Source organism: Zingiber officinale, chromosome 8A (genome assembly GCF_018446385.1).
Source record: "Zingiber officinale cultivar Zhangliang chromosome 8A, Zo_v1.1, whole genome shotgun sequence".
NCBI lineage: Eukaryota > Viridiplantae > Streptophyta > Magnoliopsida > Zingiberales > Zingiberaceae > Zingiber > Zingiber officinale.
Window position 1 is genome coordinate 64,125,105 of NC_056000.1, and position 13,437 is coordinate 64,138,541.

At 33.7% G+C, this 13,437-nt stretch overlaps 1 protein-coding gene across 1 annotated transcript; it reads left to right on the plus strand.

Moving 5' to 3' along the window:
• The first annotated feature begins 1,281 nt into the window (after positions 1-1,281).
• On the plus strand, positions 1,282-1,925 carry LOC122011607 (protein GLUTAMINE DUMPER 2-like). Its single transcript, XM_042567989.1, has one exon. It carries the CDS (start codon positions 1,354-1,356, stop codon positions 1,840-1,842), a length of 489 nt encoding a protein of 162 aa, XP_042423923.1. The 5' UTR covers positions 1,282-1,353; the 3' UTR covers positions 1,843-1,925.
• Positions 1,926-13,437: the final 11,512 nt, after the last annotated feature.

A 13,437-nucleotide genomic window follows, 5' to 3' on the forward strand; every position in this document is an offset into this window, starting at 1 on the left:
CTCGTGAAAAGCTCCTAATTGATTGCTCTAATTGATTGACTTATTCTAATTGATTGTCTAATCCTAACTCATTTGATACATCTAGGGTTCCCTTGCCTAATATCCGATCAACCGTGAGTTGTTGGAATTTCTCGTTACCTAAAATCCAGTCAACCTTGACCTGTTAGGACTTCTTCATCAAGTGTCCGATCCCTCCGTGATCCACTTGGATTTTCCCTTGTCAACTTTCCGTTGGACTTCTAATCACCAAGTACAGTCCTTCTTGATAGACTTGGATTTTTCTTTTGCCTAGTCTCCAGTAGTCTCCAGTTAGGACTAGTCATTCTATAAACTTCCACCCTGACTAACCTCGGGCTTTCCCTTGCCTAACCACAATTAGGACTTTCCTTTACCAACGTACACTTTTCCTTGACTCACTTGAATTTTCCTTTTTTCTAACCCCAGTTAGGACTTCCATTGCCTAGTTTTCTACTAGGTCTTGACTACCTAGTCCCGCTAAGACTTTCAGTACTGCCTAATTTTCAACTAGAGATTTATTGCCACCTAATCTCCAGTTAGGGATTTTCTAGATAAGTAGCCGATCGTCCCTTGATCTACTTGATTTCTATCTTACATATTGGTAAACATCGAAATTTAAATTTAAGCCAACTCAAATTTAGTAAAATTGATCTACCTTAACATAAAAAACGAGTGCTGGCTAATAAAAATAAACCCCGTAAATTGGCCTATTAACTATGTTAAATTAATTTTAAGGTTTAATAAATCTTAAAATTAAAGAATAACTACAATCAACCAAAGATGCACTGGAAGTTGTGAAATTTTCAAAAGATGCACGTATTTATTTTCCATTTTATCCCAAACTTTCGGATTTCTCAAAGGAAGTATTTCTTTCCCATTTTATCCTGCAATCAATCACTCTAATCACTCGAGTGTTTGCATTTAAAGACATTACTATATATTTTAAAAATCAACATCGTAATAATACTACTACATTTTAAAAATCAACACGATGTATTTTAAGATTTATATATCATCAACACTAATCCCATATCATATTGATGTTTTTTTAATACAGTAGCACATTACTTAGCGGGGAGTAAAATGAAGAAAAAAAAAGATCGTCTTTCAGACAATCTAAAAATTAGATACGTGTTTGTCTTAAAATTTCACAATTTAACGTGTCCTCGACAAATGTTGAAAATATAATAAATTTATATTATTTTGCATAATTTTATTCATAAATGTCATGCTTAGCAACACCTCCCTGCTGCCATAAATAGGCCCTATTTCTCCTATCGACTCCTCTCATTCCCTCATCGACTCACCGCCCCGTCGCATACGACACACGGCAACATGCGGACGCCCGCAGGTTTCACTGCCGACGGCGACGGCGACCCCTCCTCCGCTGCCTCCCTTCTATCCTCGCCTCCCTCCTCCTCCGCTGCCGCCCCCGGAGGGCCCCACTCACCGTGGCACTCGCCCGTGCCGTACCTCTTTGGCGGCCTCGCTGCCATGCTCGGTCTCATCGCCGTCGCCCTCCTCATCCTCACCTGCTCCTTCTGGCAGCTCTCCAGCTACCTCGATGCCGGCGAGCCCGAGCCCGACCCCGACGCCGCCGACAGCGGCGGCGACCCCCCCTCTGCTGACCACCGGAAGCCCGGCACCGCCGTCCCTGCCCTCCTCGAGGAGCGCTTCCTCGTCATCATGCCCGGCGACGACGCCCCCACCGTCCTCGCCATCCCCATTTCCAAACCTCCCTCCGCCGCCTCCTCCACCCCCTCCTCGGCCCTCTCCGCCGCCGCCGCGGCCACCGACCAGGACGTCCGACAACCTTCCTCCTGACCGAAGGCGACGGGCTGCCCGCATATGGTGTTACTTGTTCTATCGCATAGTCCGAAAATATATAAATTTCTAAATTATTCGAATTTTTTTGTCAATGATTCTTTCCTTCAAAGTTTAATTAAAATTCGATACCAATAATTTCGATAATATTTCTTTGTTCCTTCGAAATTGAAATTGGCGACGGAATATTCCCTAGATTTCTTCCTCGCCGGCCGGTAGCGAATAGACTTCCAGCAGGAAGCACGTGACCAGCACGGGACCCGGAAGGCATCACGCGATGCCGCGTGCCCACGGCGTCAGAGTAAGTAAAGCAGCGTGCTGCGTAACGGTTTCGTCGCGATGGTAACGACCGTTACATTGCATTTCCTAAACGTCGTCCACGTCAGCTTCATAGAAGCTTTGGAAATTTTCCATTTTGCTCCCTGCGATTTAAGATTTTTTCTCTGCACGCCACCAATTACTAAATAGTTATAGTCTTCGCAGTTGCTTCGGTCGAAATGCCAAGAATACTATCACGGTGGCATACCTTTAGCACGTGGCATACCTTGATTGGTGGGTATGAGAAGGGTCCATATTAGAGTGGAATATCGACACGGTATCACGGTGTTTGTATGAATTAGGTCGCATGTCTTGCTATCGAACATGTGAAGTGTTGTAGTCTTGAAACTGAATTCATTTAAGAAGGGACAGTCGATTGGAGAGGGACTGATGCGACGGTGCAAAAGTTGGGGTTTATAGGACCACTTCCTCCATTACTATGTTTATCGGTTTGTGTTTACGGGTGCCCGGTTATTACAGTGGAAGAAGTCAATTTTTGATGGATATCTATTGTCCGAATTTTTTTTTTTCTATTATCTAATTATTTGAATTGATTATAGGTCAAACTCTATTAATTGTTAATGATATTGAGTTTGCTCTAATTTCAAGAACAATCCTGTTTTTTGATTAATTTTTAGAATTATTCAAACCAATTGGGTAACTACGGTGATAGTTACCGCGTTCTTACAGGCAAGACATAGCTCCCATTTTTTTAAAAAAAAAATCGGGTAAAAATCGTTTAAAATGATCACCGTTTTTTTTTGGATGAAATCACTCCATAGTTGAAATGAGGTGTCGTGACCGCAGGTGAATGTACTGCCTTTGTCATGACGCAAGACGCCAAAAGGTTCGAAATTATGATAAACAATTTATCAAAAAGGCGCATGTCGAATTCGGCCTTTATCAAAAAGCACACAATAATTTAACATTTATTAAATAGCACAGTCAAATGTATACTATTGCCCTTTACTCCTATCAGTCTCTCCTTTCCATTCGCTATTTTCTAAATCATCTGAATGATATTTGAATAGTTTGATTTTAAAATAATATCGATAGTTTAATTATATATTGAAGGCATCAATATTTTTCTCCCTCCCTCTCTTAACACCTACAAATTTAATATCTTTTTTTAAGTATTTGATTGTAAAAATTTGACGCTATGTTTTAATAGTGATATTATCCCCTCCCAATCAAAAGGCTCAGCAAGTGACTTCATGTGTCCCTAAGGCGGCGTCAAGGGTTTTCGACGAAATATTCTCTATAGTCAAAGGTTTAGAGTATTATTTGTCCTCAATACTCTCTTTTCAAAATAACACGATAAAGTATGACAGGTGATTCAACTTCTACTTTTCAATTATCCCAAAGGTATTTATCATAGACATATTCATATAATGTGCATCCAGATTTGGAAAAGCTCAACCAGCTTAGATTTAGTTGTTAATAATTTTTTTTTTAAAAAAATTATAGGTTTCAGTTCATATTGGACAGAAACTGCATTGGAACAGTATGTTAGGTCATTTTAATAATTTTTTTAAGCATCCACAATGAAAGGAAGATATCATGGATCTGTTATTTTATATAATCAACACATAACGATGATTAAACAAGCCTCTTTAGTGTTTTCTTGGACATACAAAATATGCAACATATATGTGATATATTAGTCAATATATTTCAAAAGTAGGATTTAACTTCTCAAACCTTTAAAGTTTCAGGTACAACTTATAGTTGTGAATTTTAAGCACGAAGAAGTAAGTAGTATAGTAAAATAAAAGTTTGAAAAACTTAATATTTGTTCATTTTGGTCAGCATATGACCCTGATATCAGGATATCATCCCCAACGAGGGTCTGAAATGATCTCATATCAAGCCCAACATGTGTCTGATACATTGGGCCTGATATTATCTTATATCAAGCTCATCGTGTCGTAGAAGATAACTAATCATTTAAGTTTTTCATCTATGCTAGTTGCCTTCACTAGAAGAGGTGTTTCTTTGTTACTTGGTATTTCAGACCATCTATTTCAGTTCCTATCAATTCAACTAAAGTACCGGGTAACCTCTTTCTTGCTTACTTCTCAAATAAAAAAGAAACTATTAGATCAAGAATTGAGGAGTTACTTAAATTTTATGTCAATAAAGTTGAAGTAGATGATGATGTTTATTATTTTGCAAATTCTACATTTTATATATTTTTGTTTGTATATTATTTTTTTTCTAGTATATATAAGGTCCATTTAGGTTTTGTAGATATAGTAAATGACTTTGACAATCTTGTTATATTCAACTGGGTTAAAACTATCCATTAATTTATGGCTCTAAAATTACCTAAGATTAGGAACATATTTTCATCAACTCAGACATATCACTCCAACACCAACCTCCCTTATCTAAAAGGATTTATTGGTCTTTTGACTGTAAGTTTATTTTTGATGTTAAATTTGATAATATTTTATGGACATTTATCAATATGTAACACTTGTTATGATGAATCAGACATGATTTTTAGAACATGTTCTAATTCAGAACTCATACAATATTGAAGGAGCACAAATAAACAAGTGGAGGAATATTCCTTCAAATATTTGTAAGGTGAGGGTCTTATTCGATCGAGGCTTACCTCAAGTGGTAAATATTGAAGATGGTCACTAACTTAGGTTAATATGTAGTTTTTAATATTTATTTTTATAATTTGATAATTTATAATTGAACTAATCCCTACCTAATATGAAAAAAATATTGACATGATATGAAAAAATATTGATTGAGAACTTTAATTTCGTTGATGATATTCCATGTCCAATGGAGACATCACAACTATATGACACAGAAGTTGGAAGCCAAAGTAATATGGAATGTTGTAACTACATTATTCAAGCAAACTGAATCAAGAAGTTAACATTGGAGAACATGCATCTAAATGAAAGAGTGAAATAATTACTCGAAATAATTGAAAAATAAAGGCATGAAGGCTCAATCAAGCGATCCTGTAGTTGATCCTCATCCTAAACCAGTAGCTTTTGGAATAAGGAGTAGGAGATGACATGACCGAAGTATAGGAATACTCCAATTGATAGTCCTTTATGACTCCGGCTTTTACTTAAGAGGAAGCAGAGTAAGATACAAATATGTGAGCCTGTGGAGAACATTTTAGCAGAAGGAGAGGGTCAAAAATATGTAAAAGAACCTAATGTTGTGGACAAGGGGAAAGGAAAATTTGGTGGGGATGATATGGAAGAAGAAAGAGAGACCATTACAATTATGGAAGGTAATTCCGAAGTAGAGATAAAGAAGGAAGTAGATAGGATTGCCCAATTTAACAAAATGAGGAAATAAGCCATTGTCATAATTATGTATTTTCATATAAATTGTTTTAGTTGTTTGACCGACCTTGGTCAATGGTTCACCATCCGATGAGGAAATCGGGCGCCAGTGGACGAAGCAACAAAAGTACTGATTGAACTAGAAAGATGGACTCCGAAGACAAGAAAAAGGCCTAGATCGACTCGAAGGCAATGAACATCAACCAGTGTGGACTTACCAAGGAAGAACTGAACCGCGTCGACCCATTCTAGAATGCTAAAGAGCTCTGGGACAAATTGATAGAACTACACGAAGACACAAGCAGTGCAAAGGTAATTGAAAAGAATTCATTTCTGAATAAATCACTTAACATCAAAATGCAGGAAGAAGAAAAGGTAACTTGGGGTGAAGCGTCCTCCGAAGAATCAGACATTGAAGATCGAAAGCATCACAACTACCTTATGCTGATAGCATCCAGACCAGAATCAGAAAGCAAGACAAAATAAGATGATGAGTCCAAAGATGAATTAAGTCACGAGTCCGCACTTGTTTCTGAAGGTTCGAATAAAGTATCTTCTATCTTAACCTCACAATTCTTTATAATAATTACGTGTTTGAATAAAAATTAATTAAATATGAAAAATAAACTAAAACAGTCCTTGAGGAAAATCAACACCTCAAGGAACAAATTAAAAGTACAAATTCAAATCAAGTTATGAAATTTGAGGAGGAAAACACAATATTAAAAAGTGAAATTAATAAACTCAAAGGATTATTAGAAGCTTTCACAATTATATCAAAAAACTTGGACCTAATTCTTAAAACCCAAAAGGTTGTGTACAATAAATTCGAACTTGGATACAAGTCGAACTCAACAAACAAAATATTTATATCACTTATAAGCCAAAATAGGAAACAAACTAAAGCTTGAGTTCCGAAAGCGTACATAATCACGCAAGTAGGACTCAATCAATTTTATGTTCCTAAGAATGAAATTTATTATCTAAAACCAAATCTAACTAAACTTATTAATTCAAAACCAAACTAAAATAAACCTTCAAAACTAAATTTCAAACTAAAGAATAAAATCAAATCAAATAAATCAAACCTAAAATATAAAATGAAGTCAAACAATTCAAACTCAAATAGAAAAAATAAATCAAATTTAAATTACAATCAAGTCTATTATAACTATAAAAATAATCTACATAAACCTAAAACCTAAACTTAAAAGTTCAATAATTGAGGAAGAGGCTCCAAATTAGCTGGTACTTCCAAAATAATAGTTTACCCGGTAGGGTAATTATGATTAGATTAAAAGGGGACAAAAGTTTAACTTGAAAAACAACACTAGAGAAGCTTTGGATGATAGTAAGTTAGGAAAACTATGCATATCCATGTCTAGGAAGATATGACTTTGACCTGGTGCATTTAGCTTAGTGAAACTAGCTGAAGCTGCCCCTTATCAATCCTAGCTGTTTATACCAAAATTTGATTATTAAGTTCAGTGGATAAGACTATTTGGAAAATTTTGAAGGTATAGTTACTCTAATGATTTCTAAATGACTCACTATAGCTTAGAAGTTTATCCAAAGAATGTCTATATGTTGAACCCAAAGCTAAACTTGAATCTAACACAAGTTAAAACAAACCCTGAAATTTAACCTAACTCATCTCACAAAATCGTATAATCCCTTTGTCTAAAAATTTAGACTCGATGAGTTGAATAAGGATAAAATTTAAATTAAATTAAATAAAAATAAAAATAAATTAAATTAAAATCAAAAGAAATCAAGTTAAAATAAGTTTACACTTGAGTTGAAATTTTGTTTCTCCTATTTTTTTAGGAATCTAAATAAATATTGAACAGTAGTTGCTCTCAACATATGACTGGGGATCAAACAATGTTCACAAAGTTAACCTTCAAAAGACTAGGAACAATTGCCTTTAGAAACAATGGCAAAATGAAGGTAATTGAAATATGTAACATTGAATTAGAATCCAATTTCATTATTAACAAAGTACTTCTTATTGAAAATTTCAAATTTAACTTACTCAGTGTTACTCAATTGTGTGACTCAGAATATAAGATTAGGTTTACATCCACTGAATGCTTAATTAAACATATGAATGTACCCCATAATAAGATTAAAAGGACTTAGAAATAATAATATTTATACAATTAACCTAGTCAGCTCCTCATTTAAGTATCACTTGACACAAAAAGAGGAAACCTGACTATGGTATAGGAGAATGTCCCACACTAACTTTAGAAACATCATCAAACTAAATGGCTTAGTTAGAGGACTACCAAAACTAGCTAATTTAGACTCAACAATTTGTAATGCTTGTCAACAAGGAAAATATACCAAATCAACCCACAAAGTAACTAATTAAATTTAAACTAATTCAACACTTGAATTATTACACCTAGATTTATTTGACTCACATGGGGTAAAATCTGTTAATGGAAATTTATATTATCTAGTAATAATTGATGATTACTCAAGATTCACTTGGCTAAAATTCTTAAAATGAAAAAGACTTAGAAATCAAAAGGATTAGGAGTGATAATGGTGGGGAGTTTAAAAATCACAGGTTTACTAAATTCTGCTTAGAAAATGGATGTCATCAAGAATTCTCGTGTCCTAATACACCTCAACAAAATGAAATAGTGGAAAGTAAAAAATAGAACTCTCCAAGAAGCCACAAGAACAATGCTTAATGAATATCAATTACCAAAATATTTCTGGACAAAAGCTGTTAGAATAGTCTGCTATGTACAAAATAGAACAACAATAAATAAGAAACACAATAAAATCCCATTTGAAATTTACTATAATAAATTATCAAATAATAAATACTTTAAGATATTTAGATGTCTTATTTACATATTAAACACAAGGGAATAATTAAGAAAATATCTTCTTAGGATATTCCCTAAACAATAGAAGATATAAAGTTTATAATAAAACTACTCTAAGAATTGAGGAAACAACCAATGTAAAATTCGACGAAATTGCTAATGAATCTAATTCAACCCAACCTCGGTATCAACTAATGGACTTCGTTAGAGTTAACACTAATCTAGGGGGAGCAAGTGAAAACCCAATAGGTGAATATGAGGATGAACATAATCAATCACAAGAAAATGAACAAACACAAATTTAGCCTAGAACGATAAGAGTCAGCTCAGATCATCCAATTGAACAAATTATAGGTGACCCAGATCTAAGAGTTCATACTAGGCCATCATTCAGAAACTTAAGTCAAATATCCTTGATATCTAATATTGAACCAAAATGCATGATAGAAGAATCTCTACTTGATCCGGATTGGATTATAGCTATGCAGGAAGAATTGGCTCAATTTGAAAGAAATGAAGTTTGAGACTTAGTACCACTACATGTTAATAAAAAGGTGATAGAAACAAAATGAGTATTCATAAATAAACTAAGTGAAAATGGGAAAATTATTAGAAACAAGGCTAGACTAGTAGCTAAAGAATTTAGTCAAGTAGAGGGACTTGACTATGATACATACGCTCCAGTAGCCAGACTTGAGTCTATTAGAATGCTACTGAGCTATGCAACCCATAAAGATTTAAGCTTTATCAAATGGATATTAAATCCGTCTTTTTAAATGGACTAATAAAAAAAGAAGTCCATGTAGGTCAACCACCTGGGTTTGAAAGCCTAGATCATCCTGACCATGTCTTTAAATTAAAGAAAGCCTTGTATGGTCTTCAACAAGTATCTTGGGCCTAGTATGAAAGGTTAACCTCCCACCTAATTTCCAAAGGGTTCAACCAATGTCAAATTGATCCAACTCTATTTGTCAAATCAATAAAACAAGATATCTTTATAGCCCAAGTATATATAGATGACATAATTTTTAGGTCAACCAACTCAAAATTTTTGCAAGAATTTATAACACTAATGGAACAAGAATTTGAAATAATTCTAGTAGATAAACTAACTTATTTCTTAGGATTACAAATTAAACAAATAAATAAAGAAAATTATGTTTACTAACAAAAATACATCAAAAAATTACTTAAAAAATTTAGAATAGAAAATACCAAAGAAATAAAAATACCAATGGCAACCAACACAAATTTAGATAGTGACTCAAATGGAAAATCCATTGACCTAAAATACTATAGAAGTGTCATAGATAGTCTTTTATACTTAACTGCAAGTCAACCTGATATTTTATTTACAATTAGTATGTGCGCTAGATACTATACCCGTACTATGGAATCCTACTTAACTAATATAAAAAGAATTTTTAGATATTTGAAAGGCACACAAAATGTAGGAATTTGGTACCTTAGAACACCTAATTTTGAATTAATAGGTTACTCTGACTCAGATTATGCCGGTTATAACTAGATCGTAAAAGTACAAGTTGTGGATATCAATTACTTGGGTCATCACTTGTCAGCTGATTTAGTAGAAAATAATACTATGTTGCTTTATCTACTACTGAAGCCGAGTACATAGCAATGGGTGAGTGTGTAGCACAACTGTTATGGACGATGCACACATTAAAAGACTTTAACTTAGAATATAAAAATATAAAAATTTATATTGATAGCATCAATTCAATTAACTTAACCAACCAGTACATCATTCAAGAACCAAACATATTGAAATAAAACATCACTTTATTAGAGATCACATCGCCAAAGGAGACATTGAACTTAACTATGTTGAGACCAAGTCAAATTTGGATGATATTTTCACTAAACCATTACCAGAATCTGAATTCAATAATTTACGAAGATGACTAGGAATGTGCACGATAGACTAGGACTTCTATCAAACATTTTTTTTTAAAAAAATACAAATTCTAGGAAAATCATTTACTTATATTTTCTAAAAAATTTCCATTTCTCTAGTGTTGTAAAATTATTTTGGCCTTAGTCTAGATCAAACTCATAGAAAGTATGATCCTATAGATCTAGGAAACGAGTATCTCACAAACACACTGGTCTACCTTGATTGTGTATTCAAAAACATAGAATGACGTGAGATGCGTAGGCCTTCTGCCTGGACTTCGGATGCTTACATTCATGCATCAACAAAAATTTGGACGTAAAATACCAAAATACAGTGATCAAGCTAAGCAATCCTTCTTATCAAACAATAAGTTAGATCAAATCTTACTTAACTTGACTAACCAAATGAATACTGTTGTCCTCTGTATAGTTAGTTAGTAACAAACGATTAGATATATTCTAAAGATATTGGTAGCTGAATCATTATTTTTAAAATACAAATACTAAATTCAGGGGGAGGATATTTGAAAACTGTTTTCAAATATTATCATATTTTTTAAAAAAAATTTGTGCTATTTTGACTGATATCTTAAAACTTACTTTAAAAATTTTGATAAATTTACTTAGAATTTTTTTTGGAAAACGGTTATTTAAAATTTTTGAAAATTTTTTTCTTTAACTTCCTTTGAAAATCTTTATTAAAATTTTTTTGAAAACTATTTACTTCAAAAACACTTAAGAATTTTTTTTTTTTGAAAAATTTGACTTCAAAACTTCTTTTAAAAATAGATTCCTCAACAATTTCCTTGAAGGTCTTTTCAAAAGCTTACTTGAAAACCAATTTTGCCAAAATTCTACGTAAAAATCTTTACTAAAATATCGTTGGAAAATATTTACTTTGCAAATATTTACATAGAAATTTACTCAAAAATTTTTGAAAAAGTTTTCTTAGAATTTTTTTTTAAAAAAACTACTTATGAATTTTTAAAGTTTACTTCAAAATTTTTAAAAATTCTTGAAAAACTTTACTTAGAAATTCTTGAAAAAAGTTTACTCACACAAATGACAAAAGTTTTCTTAGTAATTTTTGAAAAAAAAATTACTTAGAAATTTTTGAAGTTTTCTTGGACTTACAAAATTTTTAAAAAAGTCTACTCAAATGTTTTCAGTTTCCTTAGAATTTTAGTTGAAACTTTTTGTTCATACCTCTCCCTAAGTCTGAGATATACAAAGCATTTACTTTCAGTTATTTTCTATATTACTGTTTGACATTATTTGTATGCTTGTACTTCCTTTACCCTAATTTTTTGTATGAATGTCAAAAGGGGAGGGTAGGAGTTAATGTAGAAAAATAACAAATAAATTTGATCATGTAAAACAAATACAAAACAAACTAAGATCATTTCTTTATCTTTTTACATATTGTCCCTCAATATTATTTTTTTCTAACTTTAACTTAGTTTGTCATTACATCAAAAAGGAGAGATTGTTGGTGCAAGTTGTACTAATGATCTAACTCATATTTTGATGAATGATAAGATAATTAAAGTTAGAGTGTTTTGTGATCTAACTACTTTACCAAGTGTGTAAGAGTTGACTAGTCTGAAGGGCATGACACCAGGCTAAAATCCAGTTAGATCTGCGGAACCCAATAGCTGGTGGGAAGTCCAAATAGGTCCATGGGGCCTGATATTTGACGGGAAGTCTGGTTGGGTCCGCGGAACCTAACAACCGGCCGAAGTCCAATTAGGTTTGTGGATCTGACAACTGGCGGAAAGACCTGGTGGGTCAAAGGTAAGTCAAGCGACTGAAGTAGTAAGTGAAGGTAAACAATTGGAGGAGAGATCCAATGAGGACGCATTCCTCATTTAGGGAACTATAGACGTCGGTCCAGCTTAGGTCCATTTGGAAAATCTAAGCCGAGACCTTAACTAGATCTTAATCTCGTGGAGACAGGATCTAATTACTATTCTTATTTTATTATGTTGTGCTAACTCTATTTTGTAGGGTAAATATATTTTCTATTGTCTGGACTAACCCTTTTTATAGGGAAGAGACTACTGAAGAAAAGGGGCGTCCGGGCACCCGGAGCTGGTCCAGGTGCCCGGACCACCTCTCCCGGGTGGGTGTCGCGGGCACCCGAGCGGTTCAAGCGCCTAGAGTCGATCCAAGCGCCCGGACCCAAAAACTCATCAACAAGATGAGGTGGAGTGCATCGACTAATCGAGAATTCAAAATATATAGATCATTAACTATTCGAAACTCCTCCTCTAAGTCATTGTATTGCTCTGGGAAAAATTCATATTGTTCAATCTGCATATCATCAGCTAAGAATTCTTGTACATCTGTATTGCTTGTAATTCCTCTGCAATCCTGATATAATGCTCTTTCTCCTCACTCAAAGTAAGCTCAAAGTATTCAGAACCTTATCTTCTAGGTTACTTGCTTCTTCATTTAGATCAAATATCAAATTACATGTATTTCTATTTGTGTTCCACATACCACTATACTTAGAATACGATGAAATATTAGTTCTGGATAATTCTACCATATTAGCTCCCTATCCCATGATAAAATTTGCATCAAGTGTATTCCATACTCAGAGAGAATTTCTTCAACAATATGATTGTCCTTGAAAAATAAATTATAAACTAAGTTAGCAAAGTTACAACTTCATAGTAAAGTGGTGTTGTAATTCAAAGAGCAAACAACGATAGATATGGTGTACATACTAGATTTTCATAATTAATCATTGGGTTTTAAATGAAATCTACTGATGGATCTAGAGTATTTGTATTTCTGCAAACTCGAAACCACTAGGAAGGGTTGTGCGAGGAGAAGGTAGATATGGTATCAAATTAAAGTTGTGATCAAGGATCAAAGTGTGCCTGATATTATCCCATATCAGGCCCAGTGTAGATCTGATATGGGATAATATCAAGCCCAATCCCATATCAAGCTGAAACTTATAGTAACGTTGGAGAACATCTCTGGAGAGCCCTAAATAAGCAATGGATGACATCGTTGGAGTCCCTGTAATATCAAAAACTCATAAAATTTAAAATGAGTGCAATTAGATCTTTTTATGTTCGTCAGTAGATTTTGATCAAAATCCATTAATAGACCTAGGGTATTTGAATTTATGTAAAACTCACAATCACTAGGAAGGGTTGAGCAAGAAGAAGGTATAT